General features: G+C 47.5%; 1 protein-coding gene across 2 annotated transcripts in view; it reads right to left on the bottom strand.

Moving 5' to 3' along the window:
- Window positions 1-18,356, bottom strand: part of ABCA1 (ATP binding cassette subfamily A member 1) — a 141,574-nt gene that overhangs the window by 10,480 nt on the left and 112,738 nt on the right. For both annotated transcript variants that reach the window (XM_077249411.1, XM_077249420.1), the window contains 14 exons: window positions 7,371-7,465; window positions 6,956-6,988; window positions 6,497-6,602; window positions 6,334-6,408; window positions 5,084-5,253; window positions 4,802-4,979; window positions 4,580-4,695; window positions 3,615-3,759; window positions 3,380-3,503; window positions 3,163-3,292; window positions 2,816-2,936; window positions 1,792-1,854; window positions 1,403-1,509; window positions 576-717 (listed from right to left, as the gene is read on the bottom strand). In XM_077249411.1, coding sequence (XP_077105526.1) covers window positions 576-717; window positions 1,403-1,509; window positions 1,792-1,854; window positions 2,816-2,936; window positions 3,163-3,292; window positions 3,380-3,503; window positions 3,615-3,759; window positions 4,580-4,695; window positions 4,802-4,979; window positions 5,084-5,253; window positions 6,334-6,408; window positions 6,497-6,602; window positions 6,956-6,988; window positions 7,371-7,465 — 1,605 coding nt within the window. The remainder of the gene's footprint in view (window positions 1-575; window positions 718-1,402; window positions 1,510-1,791; window positions 1,855-2,815; window positions 2,937-3,162; window positions 3,293-3,379; window positions 3,504-3,614; window positions 3,760-4,579; window positions 4,696-4,801; window positions 4,980-5,083; window positions 5,254-6,333; window positions 6,409-6,496; window positions 6,603-6,955; window positions 6,989-7,370; window positions 7,466-18,356) is intronic.

Below are 18,356 nucleotides of genomic sequence, written 5' to 3'. Positions count from 1 at the left end.
TAAAAGTACAGCTTGTCCCGCAAAAAATAAGCCCTCACATGGCCATATTAACAGAAAAATAAAATAGTTATGGCTCTGGGAAGGAGGGGAGCGAAAAAACAAAAAAAACCGAAAATACCCCGGGTCATGAAGGGGTTAAGGAACATGCAATCTGACAGGCTGCACATATCTCCTAGGATGGGATAGGTTCAATAGATAACAACTGCCAGAACAGAGATTGAAAACCTCTCAACACACATGCAGATTGGGTGCTCACCAGATTGACTCTGAGAAAGGTCATAAGTCCTAAATATAATCAGCCAGTTTTGTATGCAGTACAGTGTGAAATTCAAGATGTAAGGGCTACAGTAAATACTTAAAGGGATTGTTCAAAATTAGAAAAAAATGACAGCGAAACTCCTTTCCATAGGTTACAACTCGTATTGCCGCTAAGCTCTTTTGCAGTGTATAGTAATAAGCTGCAGTACCAAATACAATCTACTGTGGACCGATGTAAAACAGGTTTTCGGTAGAAAGCAGCCAAATTTTTCTTAACCTTGATGTCCTTTTTAAGTCGCACACAAAAAAAATCTTACCTTGCAAACCTCCTTGTCGGGCACTCCACGCAGCAAGGCATATAACTCCAGATGCTCCCTCCCTGTCAGCAGCTCATTGATGGCATCAAACTGAGGACAGTAGCCCATATTCTGATGGACTTCTTGAATATTAGACAAGATACTGCAAAATATACACATGATTATTATTCTCTTAAAATATCTATGTGCACTGCCTCTGCAATTTAAATCTGAGAACTATAGTTTTTCTTAAAGAGATTATAAATTACAGCCTTTCTGGACTTGTCAAAATGACACTGATGATGGTCGGCAACTGGTTTTTAAGGCCACTGATGCTATTTATATCTCACTAAATGCCATTCCTTTGACATATAAATGAATAGGACACACATGAAGATGCATTCAAGTTACTTTAAGTAGACCACCCAAGGCCAACATCAACACCTGGTAACATCGGACGGATGCCATGGTACACTGGAGAAGTAATTGCCCTCTGCTGCTCTCTGCTCTACTTCCTGTGTACTTTCCATTACACAAGACACAATCAGAAAGGACAACATTGCAGTCTTGTCTGTCCAATGTAATTTTTGCAATACTACACAAAGAGGTGCTCTTCCAACATGCTAACAGTGCTGAGGAGGATGCATCAACACATTTTACTTTTAAAATTCTTCACTAGGTCACATGACCCAGGTATGGGAGATAGAAACACTAACAGTGAGCCATAGGCTTCATTATTGACTATGAAAAAATGGATTTTGGACTACAAAACCACTGATTTTATCACTCAAGTGACCACATAAACATGGAGCCGGCCCTGATACTACACATGCAACAGAAAAGATCACCTGTGTCCCTTCAAGAAGGCTTCTCCAGCAGTCACATCGGTATCTCCAGTAAGCATCTTGAATGTTGTAGTCTTACCAGCACCATTAACACCCAGCAGCCCGAAACACTGCAAGCAGCAGAGAGATTGTTAACTTCTTGTACATGATGATCATAATAATAATACTTATATTGTACCTTTTAGTCAATAAGTATAGATGGCGTGTAACAATAATTTCATGTGACACAATTAACTTTAATGAGAAATTCAACTTTCAATTTTTACTTTGTAAGGACCTTGTTAATGGGATATACAGTATTTGATGTTGATTAGAAGATAACATATTAATGGGAAGCAGAAATGTACTGCAGATGGATGGGTATATAAATAATCTGAGAGGTGGTACAGTACCTCTCCTGGGGGTATTCCCACACAAAGTCTGTCAACAGCTGGCTTTCTTTTCATTCTGTAGATCTGAAAATGAAGGTTTTGATTAGAAGAAAGTCCAAACCATGTCAATAAAGTCTGTACTACAATCATAAACAGTACAAGAATCATCTCTAGATATTAGATACCTTTATCTACTTCTATAAGCAAAAAGAAAATATTGGAACAGGCTAGTAGGCGGTAAAGCAGGCATTTTGGCTAGCGCTTCTTTGCTAGGTGTATGCAGCAATTACTTTTGACACTGTATTCTCTTTGGAGTATCACAATTCCTCTAGAAAAACAGCTCCAAAACATTCCCTTGACCATTAATGAATTACAATGAAAAAATACATGCATGGAATAGAGTAGTAACCCTCAAACAGTTATAAAGTAGATATGAACTATGTAAATCTGGCCATCATAATGAATTATCAATGCCAACTTTTTAAGCCCTAATTAGTGACTAGCGAGTATACTCGTTGCTCGGGTTTTCCCCAGCACGCTCGGGTGGTCTCCGAGTATTTGTTAGTGCTCGGAGATTTAGTCTTTGTCCCACAGCTGAATGATTTACGGCTGCTAGACAGCTTGAATACATGTGAGGATTCCAAAGCAACCAGGCAACCCCCACATGTACTCAGGCTGGCTAGCAGCTGTAAATCATGCAGCTGCGTCAACAAAAACTAAATCTTTGAGCCCTAACAAATACTTGGGACCCCCCGAGCATGCTTGGGAAAACCGAAGCGACCGCAGCATACACCCATGGTTACCTGTGTCTTCCAATGAAGCGAGAAAGAAAACCCGAGCAACGAGTATACACGCTCATCACTAGTCCTAATATAAGTATTCCAAAAATGTATAAAGTATGTCCCTGTGGCCCCCAAGACTTAGATTCACAGTATGCTGTGAAGCAGGTGTGATGCTTGCCTGTTACAGGCCCAAGGCAACATTCAGATCACGAGTCAGCCAAGGAGAGCTTCACCATGCTAAACAGGTGTGAACATGTCCATACCTTTGTCAGTCCTTTGATTTCCAAGATGTCGCTCCGACCTCCTTCATTCATTATCCTCTGCCGCTCTCTTGCCACGTCTTCATCCTCATCAATTACTGGCGGAAGCTTTGCAGTCACTGGCCTGGAGAGAAACAGATCAGATACTTGCATGACTTTTTGATTCTGTATTACAATCCAGGGAAACGATCAAGTTTCTAATTCCCACTAGCATTTCCTGAAATAGTGTCAGTGGTAAAAATTATATTTCACGGTCTGCAGCAGATTTAGCCTCTATTACAAAGCATTTATTGTTTAGTGCATAAATACAGGAATGCAGGCAGGATTTATACGAAAAAGTCATCACCTACCTGGGTTTGATGAAAAAGCGATACTGGATCAGCAGAGTTATAACAAAGAACACCACTCCTTCTACAGCCATGGCAAAGAGATTTCTCCCAACCAGATCCCAGGACATCGGAGAGACAAAGCGATTTTCTCCTGTACGGTTATAGGAGATCAAAAGTTAATCACATATCTGCAATTATAGCCCGCTATCACAAAGACCGAATACAAAGGACTACTCACCAAATCTTTCTAGAGCATCGGCCATGGCCTGATTCTTCACCATATCAATGAGTCCTCTTCCCAGACAGAAATGAGGGAAGATGAGGAGGACTGACTTCAAAATGTCATTGATGTTGTTTAGTTTCTGAAAAGAATGAACAACCTGTTACGTAACGGCCAAATCTGTAGTCTTTAGCACTCTTCTGTCATACCAACAGTACTAAATCACATACATCTCTGTGAAATAAATACTTACATTATTAGTAAAAAGTTCAAGAACAAACGTGGCCACACTGCCATTGATCCCAATAAACAAATTGACGCTAGTTAGCACCACATAGGCTGTGCTGGGGATCTTAAAAAGAAAGGAAGCTGGATACATCAGAGGAGTTATAGACCACCTGCAAGATAAACCAATATTGGTGATCTGTTAGGAGAAAGCTCTCAGACGCTATTGTCCTACAAATAGTAATAAATAATGCTATAAAGGAAAAAATTCCTGGAGAACTGATCTTATGATCTGCGCTTAAATGCAGTTTGAAGTAACATGGAAGAAGACAAAGCTCTAATAGAGAAATTACAAAGGAGTAGTGATGAGCGAGTGTACTCGTTGCTCGGGTGGTCTCCGAGTATTTATGACTGCTCCGAGATTTAGTTTTCATCACGGCAGATGAATGATTTACAGCTACTAGCCTGCCTGAGCACATGTGGGGGTTGCCTAGTTCCTAGGGAATCCCCACATGTAATCAAGCAGGCTCATAGCTGTAAATCATTCAGCTGATGCGATGAAAACTAAATCTCCGAGCAGTCATAAATACTCGGAGGTCACCCGAGCAATGAGTACACTTGCTCATCACTACAAAGGAGTCCTCCAGGAATAGAAAAAAAAAATAAAAGAGATGTCAATGGAAATAATTTCCTAAATGGACATGCTCACAGACACCAGCCCTAATAACATTCTAGGGCAGGTTTATGGTGGTAGAACAAGATGGAGGCCATTGCAATGTGCTATATTGGTTTGCTCCCTAGACAAAAAAAAACACAATTTGCTAATTAAAGGTATATAGAAACTTATTCATAATAGCACTATCTTTGTTTTTTTCCTGTTCATGGAAAACCCCATTAAACACACAGCACATGTGCTCAGCAAGTTAAGACCTACTCACTGAACAATGTTTAAGTGCATGAAATTGACAATACCAAATACAACAAGTATCTTACCCGTATAACAGAAGTAAAAGTGCCAACACTGGTAAATTGGAAGAAGACACATAGGAGTCTTGCTGGAAGCAGATGAATATTATAATGACCAAAGTGGCTGGCACAATATAGTTACACTGGAAAGAAACATAAAACAAGAAACCATCAGTTTTGGCCTTATGTTACACCAATTTACAGGTAATAGTATTCCTGCTGTTAACAAGCCAGATTTTGTTCTCTTACCATATCCCACACAAAGTTGGCCAACCAGTAGATTACAGGCTTCACCCCACTAATACACTGCAAATGCTTCGCTTTGGTCACTCTCTCCTGGATCAGGAAAACTACAAAGCTGGCTGGCACAAATGACATGGCAAAAATGACACAGATGGAAACCAAGACATCCACCGATGTGGTCATCCTATGGAATATATAGAAGAGGCAATATGGAGAAATGAGTCAACAAAGTGCACTGCTTATAGTCCCTATAGCCTACCACACAGGAACACTAATGGTAATACTTACAGTGCCACCTCAGATAGCTGCTCCTTGGTGAGGTTTAGTGGATGATTGAAGGCTGTAATCCCATATTTGGCAGGGTCCTTTCCCTCAGGTAGTCGGGAGCGGAGAATGGCATTGTTCATCACATTTAGGAAAGAACCGACGGCATGCCAACCTTTGTTATTAAACCACACCTGAAAACATTGCATGGATAACATGAAGTACAAGTGTAATACATTTACAGCACACGCTATCATGCTTTATTGTGTAACACAGTGATGCTCAAAGTTAGATAGTTTGGGAAGAGATTATCTCCACCAAAAATAGTTAGCGATGGATGTTTCGCCCCTTCCAGGGCTTAATCATAGACACCGCTGGTAAGCAAAGAAGGCAGATATGGTATGGCAAGTCAGAAGGAAGATGGTAAGTGATGGCACTTACGGTACTACTTTTTCTTCTGACTTAGCACTTCCAGTGCCATACCACACCTTCCTTCATCTTTAGCCTTCAAAGTCTATGATAAAACGTCAAAAGCTAACTATTTTCGCTGAAAAGAATAATATCTTATTGATGTGTTCAACTATGGGCATCACTGTGAATTGTTTCACAATAAAGCAGTATCATCTTTGCAACGGACTATAGAGCATGCAGTACATCTTTGAAATAGTTACCTGAGGGGACCTACACCCTGCTTTACTTGCACCTCCCAAAACGCATATGCACTGCAATGTCTACTAGTAACATGCAGTCCAAAATAGATGTTCTCGCTGAGGATCATCCATGAGATGTCACACACAATCAGCAACGTTCATAATTAGTTTAGATAGTGCTATAGTGCAATGACACATCATGCTACTTACAATATAGTCCCCAAGTAGTACAATGATATAGTATGTAAGTAACCTTGTCATACAATACCCATGTAATACAGCAGTAAGTTGCACAAATAATACCCATATGTGGCCAAATCAATAAAGAGGTGATGTTCCTAGATCCAAATGCCTTCAGACACGTGTGTGCGATTGAGGGTGAAATCTCAGGGCCATCATTGCTAATGGCACCCACTTTAGTGCATTAGGGCTATCATTGCCAATGGCACCCACTTTAGTGAGATGCACTCCTAAAGGCCAAATAAGCACAGAATCTCATATTTTATCAGAATTACCTGAGATTCCTCAACTGTATCATATTCTAAGGAGTGTAATAATTGAGTTTCAGTCAGAGATATCACACATAGAAAAATAACTGAAGTATGGAAAGTAATAGATCTTTACCTTTACATTATCTTTTGCATCAAGTCCTTTCATAAATGTCCCAAAGCTGTCAAGGAAACGGTTAGCAGCCCCATTCTGAGAAAGAAAACAAGACAAGACCAAAGACATGACTATCGGTACACTAGTGTAAGTGAAATACCACAAAATGTTCTGAATGAAGTACCTTGGCCATGTCCAGTCGCTTCTTGATGTGTCTAATGGAGGACAAAATTTCTTCACTGGGTGGTAATGCTGGGGAACTGCTCGCACCCAGCGAAAAGCCACCATATCTGAAGTACAAAAGAGCGCATACAGGGTGATAAAGAGATTAGGTAACATAACAATTACGGTCACCCCAAATAAACAATAGTAAGCCTGGGTTTTATCACACTTATTCTTAGGTGGTGCTATAATGAGAGTCATTTTACAGGGAAATATGGAGCTACATGCACTACCACTACTTATCACATATAATGGAGACTTGTTACCATTGGCTAATACTAACATGCTCTTATTTTTATTTTAATAACTATTTATCACATATAATGGAGACTTGTTACCATTGGCTAATACTAACATGCTCTTATTTTTATTTTAATATGCACAAGGAGGACATAAAAGGATGACTAGCACAATTACACACCTGAACTCATTCACCCAGATCTTGTTCTTTAAGCTAAAAAAATGGAGAAAAAAACAGCATTACAAATTGTTTCACATTTACAACAACATTTTAACAAAAACTTTAATACATGGTATTTCCTATAATCTGACATTAATTCAACTGGATAGGTTGAACTATTATATCTTTTAGTTATGTACTATATACGTACAAATTCCAGCAAGAGATAGAAAATGCAGACATTGTAAACAACCAACTACTAGCAGCTTTATACTCAGAGGTGTCTCAGAATTGGTTATACCTTGTTATACCTGACTAATACTCTGCTTCGTTTTTTAAAGGTTCCATTTTACCTTGACATTTTTGGATGGAAACAAGTGACAGACTACCATAATTTATGGGCTGGCGATGTGCCTGAAGAAATGTAAAGATATACCTTTTTCCAATAATCTGCGCATACGTCTTCACTAGATAATCTGATATGTTTCTTCCTGTTAGATCTTGCAGGATGTCTGAAGTGTTTTGTTTCTTCTGTATCAAAAAAGAAAAAAAAACAGAGGTATTAAGAACTGAACAGCAGAAAGTGTTGTGTACATGGACTCATTTTTCCATTTTTTGGGCGAAACATATTGAAGTACCATGCCCTTTACTAAGCACACATTCAATTATACACCCCTTTAGTATACCTCTCTGACATCCATTATTACATCTAGCAATACATACAACTTTATACCATTCTTTATGTAACCAGGGGTGGGGAAAATCCAGCCCGCGTGTCATATATGCTTTATGATATCATTTATTCCAGCCCTCAGGCAGATTTCCAGCTTGCCGCTGTACTTAGATCGGTTTTTTTCAGACCTCCAGGCCTTTAGTTTTTCTGCACATGCTGGATTAAAGGCCCCGTCTCACTTAGCGATTTACCAACGATCACGACCAGCGATATGACCTGGCCGTGATCGTTGGTAAGTCGCTGTGTGGTCGCTGGGGAGCTGTCACACAGACCGCTCTCCCCAGCGACCAACGATCAGGGGAACGACTTCGGCATCGCTGAAACTGTCTTCAACGATGCCGAAGTCCCCCTGCAGCACCCGGGTAACCAGGGTAAACATCGGGTTACTAAGCGCAGGGCCGCGCTTAGTAACCCGATGTTTACCCTGGTTACCAAAAAAAACAAACAGTACATACTCGCCTTTCGGTGTCCAGGTCCCTTGCCGTCTGCTTCCTGCTCTGACTGAGATCCGGCCGTACACTGAGAGCAGAGCGCAGCGGTGACGTCACTGCTGTGCTCTCACTTCTCACTGTACGGCCGGCAGTCAGTGAGAGCAGGAAGCAGACGGCAAGGGACCTGACGGACATCAGAAGGCGAGTATGTACTGTTTGTTTTTTTTTACATTTACGCTGGTAACCAGGGTAAACATCGGGTTACTAAGCGCGGCCCTGCGCTTAGTAACCCGATGTTTACCCTGGTTACCAGTGAAGACATCGCTGGATCGGTGTCACACACACCGATTCAGCGATGTCAGCGGGGCCTCAACGACCAAAAAAAGGTCCAGGCCATTCTGACACGACCAGCGATCTCGCAGCAGGGGCCTGATCGCTGGTACGTGTCACACATAGCGAGATCGCTATGGAGGTCGCTGTTGCGTCACAAAACTTGTGACTCAGCAGCGATCTCGCTAGCGATCTCGCTATGTGAGACGGGGCCTTAAGTCAGATGCTGGCCAGTGCCAGGATGTTCCTTGTGGGCAGAATTAAGGCCCCGTCTCACATAGCGAGATCGCTAGCGAGATCGCTGCTGAGTCACAAGTTTTGTGACGCAACAGCGACCTCCATAGCGATCTCGCTATGTGTGACACGTACCAGCGATCAGGCCCCTGCTGCGAGATCGCTGGTCGTGTCAGAATGGCCTGGACCTTTTTTTGGTCGTTGAGGCCCCGCTGACATCGCTGAATCGGTGTGTGTGACACCGATCCAGCGATGTCTTCACTGGTAACCAGGGTAAACATCGGGTTACTAAGCGCAGGGCCGCGCTTAGTAACCCGATGTTTACCCTGGTTACCAGCGTAAATGTAAAAAAAAACAAACAGTACATACTCGCCTTCTGATGTCCGTCAGGTCCCTTGCCGTCTGCTTCCTGCTCTCACTGACTGCCGGCCGTACAGTGAGAAGTGAGAGCACAGCAGTGACGTCACCGCTGCGCTCTGCTCTCAGTGTACGGCCGGATCTCAGTCAGAGCAGGAAGCAGACGGCAAGGGACCTGGACACCGAAAGGCGAGTATGTACTGTTTGTTTTTTTTGGTAACCAGGGTAAACATCGGGTTACTAAGCGCGGCCCTGCGCTTAGTAACCCGATGTTTACCCTGGTTACCCGGGTGCTGCAGGGGGACTTCGGCATCGTTGAAGACAGTTTCAGCGATGCCGAAGTCGTTCCCCTGATCGTTGGTCGCTGGGGAGAGCGGTCTGTGTGACAGCTCCCCAGCGACCACACAGCGACTTACCAACGATCACGGCCAGGTCATATCGCTGGTCGTGATCGTTGGTAAATCGCTAAGTGAGACGGGGCCTTTAGTGCACTCGACATTTCTGTCCTGCTCCTGCCTATGTCATGTACACAGCAGTCTCATTGCGTTCTATGTGATATATATACATACAGTATATAAACTACCAATCAAAAGTTTAGGGTCACTTAGAAATTTCCTTATTTTTTAAAGAAAAACACAGTTTTTTCCAATGAAGCTAACATTAAATGATTCAGAAATACACTCTATACATTGTTAATGTGGTAAATGACTATTCTAGCTGCAGATGTCTGGTTTGTAATGCAATATCTTCATAGGTGTATAGAGGCCCATTTCCAACAACCATCACTCTAGTGTTCTTATGGTACTTTGTGTTTGCTAACTATGTAAGAAGGCTAATGGATGGTTAGAATACCCTTGAAAACCCTTGTGCAAGTATGTTAGCACAGCTGAAAACAGCTTGGCTGATTAGAGAACCTATAAACCTGACCTTCTTTTGAGCTAGTTGAGAATCTGGAGCATTACATTTGTTGGTTTCATTAAACTCTCAAAATGGCCAGAAAAAAAGAACTTTCATGTGAAACTCGACAGTCTACGTCTACAGTGAAGAGGCGACTCCGGGATGCTGGCCTTCAGGGCAGAGTGGCAAAGAAAAAGCCATATCTGAGACTGGCTAATAAAAGGAAAATATTAATATGGGCAAAAGAACACAGACATTGGACAGATGAAGACTGGAAAAAAAAGTGTTATGGACAGACGAATCCAAGTTTGAGGTGTTTGGATCACACAGAAGAACATTTGTGAGATGCAGAGCAACTGAAAAGATGCTGGAAGAGTGCCTGACGCCATCTGTCAAGCATGGTGGAGGTAATGTAATGGTCTGCTGTAGCTTTGCTGATAAAGTGGGAGATTTGTACAAGATAAAAGGGATTTTGAATTAGGAAGGCTATCACTCCATTTTGCAACGCCATGCCATACCCTGTGGACAGTGGCGTAACTACAAAGTTATGGGCCCCGATGCGAACTTTCAAATGGGGCCCCCCCATACCAAAATATATAGGTGAATTAGAAATGGCGACACACAAACGTCATCTGCGTTAGTAATACATGCACCATTACAGAATTAGTCGTGGGCTGGGTATGTGTATGGCTATAATATGTGTGATGTGGCTATGTGGGATCATTATGGGATGTCTGCAGCTAGCCAGACTCTGCTCCACTATGCATATGGCTATAATATTTGCTCTGTGGCTATGGGGGATCATTATGGGATGGCCGCACCCAGCCGTAAATCTGCATCCCATAAATTGGTGCATGGGTCCCACACCACCTCTAAGCTCCTGCCCGCAGAGTACATGACATGTGTGCTCCATACCTCCCAACTTTTGAAGAAAAGAAAGAGGAACAAAGTTTGCGGCGCGTGCAGCGGGTCGTGGCAAATTTTAGGCCACGCCTCTGACCACACCCATTTCACAACTAGTCACACCCAAATCCACGTCCCAACCACAGCCATTTAGCACTGCTGATCACACTGTTCCATAAACAATAATTATAAACAAAAAAATATGGACAAACACATGATGCTCCATACTGTATAATGGCCCCACATGGTGCTCCATACTGTATAATGGCCACACAGTGCTCCATACTGTACAATGACCACACATGATGCTCCATACTGTATAATGGCCACACAGTGCTCCATACTGTACAATGGCCCCACATGGTGCTCCATACTGTATAATGGCCACACATGATGCTCCATACTGTATAATGGCCACACATGATGCTCCATACTGTATAATGGCCATACAGTGCTCCATACTGTACAATGGCCCCACATGGTGCTCCATACTGTACAATGGCCACACATGATGCTCCATACTGTATAATGGCCACACAGTGCTCCACACTGTACAATGGCAACACAGTGCTCCACACTGTACAATGGCCACACATGGCACTCCATACTGTACAATGGCCACACATGGCGCTCCATACTGTATAATGGCCACACATGATGCTCCATACTGTATAATGGCCATACAGTGCTCCATACTGTACAATGGCCCCACATGGTGCTCCATACTGTACAATGGCCACACATGATGCTCCATACTGTATAATGGCCACACAGTGCTCCACACTGTACAATGGCAACACAGTGCTCCACACTGTACAATGGCCACACATGGCGCTCCATACTGTACAATGGCCACACAGTGCTCCATACTGTACAATGGCCACACATAGTGCTCCATACTGTACAATGGCCACACATGATATTACCTACAGTATAATGGCCACACAGTTACTCCTACACACGAGGCTGAGCTCCGTACACCTTGCACGTGCGGCTCCGCTCCGCTCGTACACACACGGCTCCGTACACCTCGCACACACACACGGCTCCGCTCCGTACACCTCGCACACACACGGCTCCGCTCACCTCGTACACACACGGCTCCGGACACCTCGTACACACCCGGCTCCGCTCCGTACACCTCGTACACACCCGGCTCCGGACACCTCGTACACACCCGGCTCCGCTCCGTACACCTCGTACACACCCGGCTCCGCTCCGTACACCTCGTACACACCCGGCTCCGCTCCGTACACCTCGTACACACCCGGCTCCGCTCCGTACACCTCGTACACATGCAGCTCTGGTCCGTACACCTCGTACACACCCGGCTCCGCTCCGTACACCTCGTACACACCCGGCTCCGCTCCGTACACCTCGTACACACCCGGCTCCGCTCCGTACACCTCGTACACATGCGGCTCTGCTCCGTACACCTCGTACATACCCGGCTCCGGACACCTCGTACACACCCGGCTCCGCTCCGTACACCTCGTGCACACCCGGCTCAGGACACCTCGTACACACCCGGCTCCGCTCCGTACACCTCGTACACACCCGGCTCCGCTCCGTACACCTCGTACACACCCGGTTCCGCTCCGTACACCTCATACACATGCAGCTCCAGTCCGTACACCTCGTGCACACCCGGCTCCGCTCCGTACACCTCGTACACACCCGGCTCCGCTCCGTACACCTCGTACACATGCGGCTCCGCTCCGTACACCTCGTACACACCCGGCTCCGCTCCGTACACCTCGTACACATGCGGCTCCGCTCCGTACACCTCGTACACATCCGGCTCCGGACACCTCGTACACACCCGGCTCCGCTCCGTACACCTCGTACACACGCGGCTCCGGTCCGTACACCTCGTACACACACGGCTCCGCTCCGTACACCTCGCACACACACGGCTCCGCTCCTTACACCTCGCACACACACGGCTCCGCTCCGTACACCTCGCACACACACTGCTCCACTCCGCACACCTCGCACACACACGGCTCCGCTCCGCACACCTCGCACACACACGGCTCCGCTCCGTACACCTCGCACACACACGGCTCCGCTCCGTACACCTCGCACACACACGGCTCCACTCCGTACACCTCGCACACACACACACGGCTCCGCTCCGTACACCTCGCACACACACACGGCTCCGCTCCGTACACCTCGCACACAAACGGCTCCGCTCCGTACACCTCGCACACACACGGCTCCGCTCCGTACACCTCGTACACACACAGCTCCGCACACCTCGTACACACACGGCTCCGCTCACCTCGTACACACACGGCTCCGGACACCTCGTACACACCCGGCTCTGCTCCGTACACCTCGTACACACCCTGCTCCGTACACCTCGTACACACCCGGCTCTGGACACCTCGTACACACCCGGCTCCGCTCCGTACACCTCGTACACACCCGGCTCCGTACACCTCGTACACACCCGACTCCGTACACCTCGTAAACACCCGGCTCCGGACACCTCGTACACACCCGGCTCCGCTCCGTACACCTCGTACACACCCGGCTCCGGACACCTCGTACACACCCGGCTCCGCTCCGTACACCTCGTACACACCCGGCTCCGCTCCGTACACCTCGTACACACCCGGCTCCGGACACCTCGAACACACCCGGCTCCGTACACCTCGTACACACCCGGCTCCGGACACCTCGTACACACCCGGCTCCGCTCCGTACACCTCGTACACACCCGGCTCCGCTCCGTACACCTCGTACACACCCGGCTCCGTACACCTCGTACACACCCGGCTCCGGACACCTCGTACACACCCGGCTCCGCTCCGTACACCTCGTACACACCCGGCTCCGCTCCGTACACCTCGTACACACCCGGCTCCGCTCCGTACACCTCGCACACACACGGCTCCGCTCCGTACACCTCGCACACGCACGGCTCCGCTCCGTACACCTCGTACACACACGGCTCCGCTCCGTACACCTCGTACACACATGGCTCCGCTCACCTCGTACACACACGGCTCCGGACACCTCGTACACACCCGGCTCCACTCCGTACACCTCGTACACACCCGGCTCCGGACACCTCGTACACACCCGGCTCCACTCCGTACACCTCGTACACACCCGGCTCCGGACACCTCGTACACACCCGGCTCCGCTCCGTACACCTTGTACACACCCGGCTCCACTCCGTACACCTTGTACACACCCGGCTCCGCTCCGTACACCTTGTACACACCCGGCTCCGGACACCTCGTACACACCCGGCTCCGCTCCGTACACCTCGTACACACCCGGCTCCGCTCCGTACACCTCGTACACACCCGGCTCCGCTCCGTACACCTCGTACACACCCGGCTCCGCTCCGTACACCTCGTACACATGCAGCTCTGGTCCGTACACCTCGTACACACCCGGCTCCGCTCCGTACACCTCGTACACACCCGGCTCCGCTCCGTACACCTCATACACACCCGGCTCCGCTCCGTACACCTCGTACACACCCGGCTCCGCTCCGTACACCTCGTACACACCCGGCTCCGCTCCGTACACCTCGTACACACCCGGCTCCGCTCCGTACACCTCATACACGCCCGGCTCCGGACACTTCGTACACGCCCGGCTCCGCTCCGTACACCTCATACACACGCAGCTCTGGTCCGTACACCTCATACACACCCGGCTCCACTCCGTACACCTCGTACACACCCGGCTCCGCTCCGTACACCTCGTACACACCCGGCTCCGCTCCGTACACCTCGTACACACCCGGCTCCGCTCCGTACACCTCGTACACACCCGGCTCCGCTCCGTACACCTCGTATACACCCGGCTCCGCTTCGTACACCTCGTACACACCCGGCTCCGCTCCGTACACCTCGTACACACCCGGCTCCGCTCCGTACACCTCGTACACACCCGGCTCCGCTCCGTACACCTTGTACACATGCGGCTCTGCTCCGTACACCTCGTACACACCCGGCTCCGCTCCGTACACCTCGTACACACCCGGCTCCGCTCCGTACACCTCATACACACACGGCTCCGCTCCGTACACCTCGTACACACCCGGCTCTGGACACCTCGTACACACCCGGCTCCACTCCGTACACCTCGTACACACCCGGCTCCGGACACCTCGTACACACCCGGCTCCGCTCCGTACACCTTGTACACACCCGGGTCCGCTCCGTACACCTTGTACACACCCGGCTCCGCTCCGTACACCTTGTACACACCCGGCTCCGGACACCTCGTACACACCCGGCTCCGCTCCGTACACCTCGTACACACCCGGCTCCGCTCCATACACCTCGTACACACCCGGCTCCGCTCTGTACACCTCGTACACATGCAGCTCTGGTCCGTACACCTCGTACACACCCGGCTCCGCTCCGTACACCTCGTACACACCCGGCTCCGCTCCGTACACCTCGTACACACCCGGCTCCGCTCCGTACACCTCGTACACACCCGGCTCCGCTCCGTACACCTCGTACACACCCGGCTCCGGACACCTCGTACACGCCCGGCTCCGCTCCGTACACCTCATACACACGCAGCTCTGGTCCGTACACCTCATACACACCCGGCTCCACTCCGTACACCTCGTACACACCCGGCTCCGCTCCGTACACCTCGTACACACCCGGCTCCGCTCCGTACACCTCATACACACCCGGCTCCGCTTCGTACACCTCGTACACACCCGGCTCCGCTCCGTACACCTCGTACACACCCGGCTCCGCTCCGTACACCTCGTACACATGCGGCTCTGCTCCGTACACCTCGTACACACCCGGCTCCGCTCCGTACACCTCGTACACACCCGGCTCCGCTCCGTACACCTCGTACACACACGGCTCCGCTCCGTACACCTCGTACACACACGGCTCCGCTCCGTACACCTCGTACACACACACGGCTCCGCTCCGTACACCTCGTACACACCCGGCTCCGCTCCGTACACCTCGTACACACCCGGCTCCGCTCCGTACACCTCGTACACACCCGGCTCCGCTCTGTACACCTCATACACACACTGCTCTGCTACATCCACACAAACCCCTCCTGACCTCACACAAAAGCTTACCCTCCTCCAGCACGATGACGACCAGCACTGCACTACTGTCCTGCACTACACGGAAGCCCTTGATCATGTGACTCCGACTCCTCCCCTCCTGTGACCTCATCACAGGTCCTGTGCGCACAGAGCAGCGGCAGCCATAGTAGTGGTGTGCGGCTCTCTGCGGTGGAGGGGCTCTGCTGCGGGACAAGTGCAGTCCCACCCGTGATCGCGCGTGCACTGACACTGACACTGGTGCACGGGCGCCAGGGCCTGTAAAGAAGATTTATTTAAAGGGCCGGCGGCCTATTTTGTAGCTCAGAGTTCTTAGGGGCCCGCCCAGTCTGCTGGACTGGGTGGGCCCCTAAGCACTGCGGGCCCCGTCGCAATTGCGACCCCTGCGACCGCGGTAGTTACGCCCCTGCCTGTGGACAGCGCTTGATTGGAGCCAATTTCATCCTACAACAGGACAATGACCCGAAGCACACCTCCAAATTATGCAAGAACTTTTTAGGGAAGAAGCAGGCAGCTGGTATTCTATCTATAATGGAGTGGCCAGCACTGTCGCCAGATCTCAACCCCATTGAGCTGTTGTGGGAGCAGCTTGACCGTATGATACGCAAAACGTGCCCATCAAGCCAAACCAACTACTGCTAGAATGCCAAAGGTTTGCAATGCTGTAATTGTTGCAAAGGGAGCATTCTTTGACGAAAGCAAAGTGTGAAGGAGAAAATTATTATTTCAAATAAAAATCTTTTTTTTGAACCTTGTCAATGTCTGGACTAGATTTTAAATTAATTTGGCAACTCATTTGCAAAGTGAAATTCGCATTTCACAGCATTCAGTTACAAAAGCTCCAGCTCTCACACAACTTGTGATCACGAAAAATGGAGATGCTACAAGTATCGGCAAATGGTGCAATTTTTTTTTTTTTTTTTAACAAACTTTGGAATTTTTTTCACCATTTAGATAAAAAAGAACCTAGACATGTTTGGTGTCTGTGAACCCAAAATGACCTGGTTAGTCATAATGGCAGGTCAGTTTTAGCATTTAGTGAAACAGTAAAAAAAAAGCAAAACAAAAAACTATTGTGGAATTGCACTTTTTTGCAATTTCACTGCACTTGGAATTTTTTTTCCATTTTCCAGTACATGATATGTTAAATCCAATGGTGTCGTTCAAAAGGACAACTCACATGGCCATATTGACCAAAAATTAAAAAGGTTATGACTCTGGGAAGAAGGAGAGCAAAAAAAGAAAACGCAAAAACTAAAATACCTCCGGGGTTATGGGGTTAACATACGCCAGCTTGCTGTGCCAAAATGTTTCAGGGAATCATGTTCCCTACATAATGTACTCCACAACAGGATATGGCGTAATGCATTTCCAGGACGTTATCTGTCTGCTTGGAACATCCAGTGAACAGAAATAAAGGAATATTTGCTTTCTTGTGCCCAACAAAGTGAAATTGAAACTTAGGCAATTTTAAGTAATGAAGGCCAAAGGTAGAAAGCACTGCATACAATCTATTCTGTATGAGACTCTTGTGGCAAAATAACTCACTCATTAAATAGTACAAAAGCAGACATTTAGACATGAACAAACATGATATACAACAGGTCTAACTTGATCCTGCATTTTCCTTTTTAAGTTTTGCAACAAATGCTCTATATACTGTTGCTGGTTGTATGCAGTTCTGGTTGGTGTATGGCTCCTACTGACACCTGAAGGTAGCGTGTAGCACCATGGCATTTATATATGCATACCCTCCAACTGTCCAAGAAGCAAAAGAAGGAGAGATTCCATACATTTTAGGCCATGTCCTACACTAGAGGTGTCAAACTGCATTCCTCGAGGGCCGCCAACAGGTCATGTTTTCAGGATTTCCTTGTATTGCACAGGTGATAATTTAATCACCTGCACAGAATGATTCCAGCACCTTGTGGAATGCTAAGGAAATCCTGAAAACATGACCTGTTGGCGGCCCTCAAGGAATGCAGTTTGACACCTCTGTCCTACACTACATGCCTAGCCACACCCATTTTCCATTTCATCCTCCCCTGGCCATTTAACGAAAATGTTAGAAAGTGATGAATGAGTACTGAAACACACTAAACCCAAAAACTTGGAAACTTTAGTGAGAAATACTGCTCTATAATTTTTGTAAATATTTGATTTAATTGTAAAGTGCTGCGGAATATGTTGGCGCTATATAGATAATAATTATTATTATTATTGTATCTTTTCATGGGACAACACTGAAGATCTGACACTTTGATACAATGTACAGTAGTCAGTGTACAGCTTGTATAATATTGTAATTTGGTGTGCACTCTAACTAACTTACCACTCAGCCATTAATGTCTAAACCGCTGGCAACAAAAGTGAGCTCTGTGCCCGCCTGAGAGAATGGGAGCACAGGTGCCATGGAGTCGGAGAAATTCATTTCTCCATCTCCTCCACTGCTGACGG

This window comes from Ranitomeya variabilis, chromosome 1, assembly GCF_051348905.1.
Source record: "Ranitomeya variabilis isolate aRanVar5 chromosome 1, aRanVar5.hap1, whole genome shotgun sequence".
NCBI classification, from domain to species: domain Eukaryota; kingdom Metazoa; phylum Chordata; class Amphibia; order Anura; family Dendrobatidae; genus Ranitomeya; species Ranitomeya variabilis.
The sequence above is the reverse complement of the archived record's forward strand: the minus strand, read 5'-3'. Positions and strand labels throughout refer to the sequence as shown.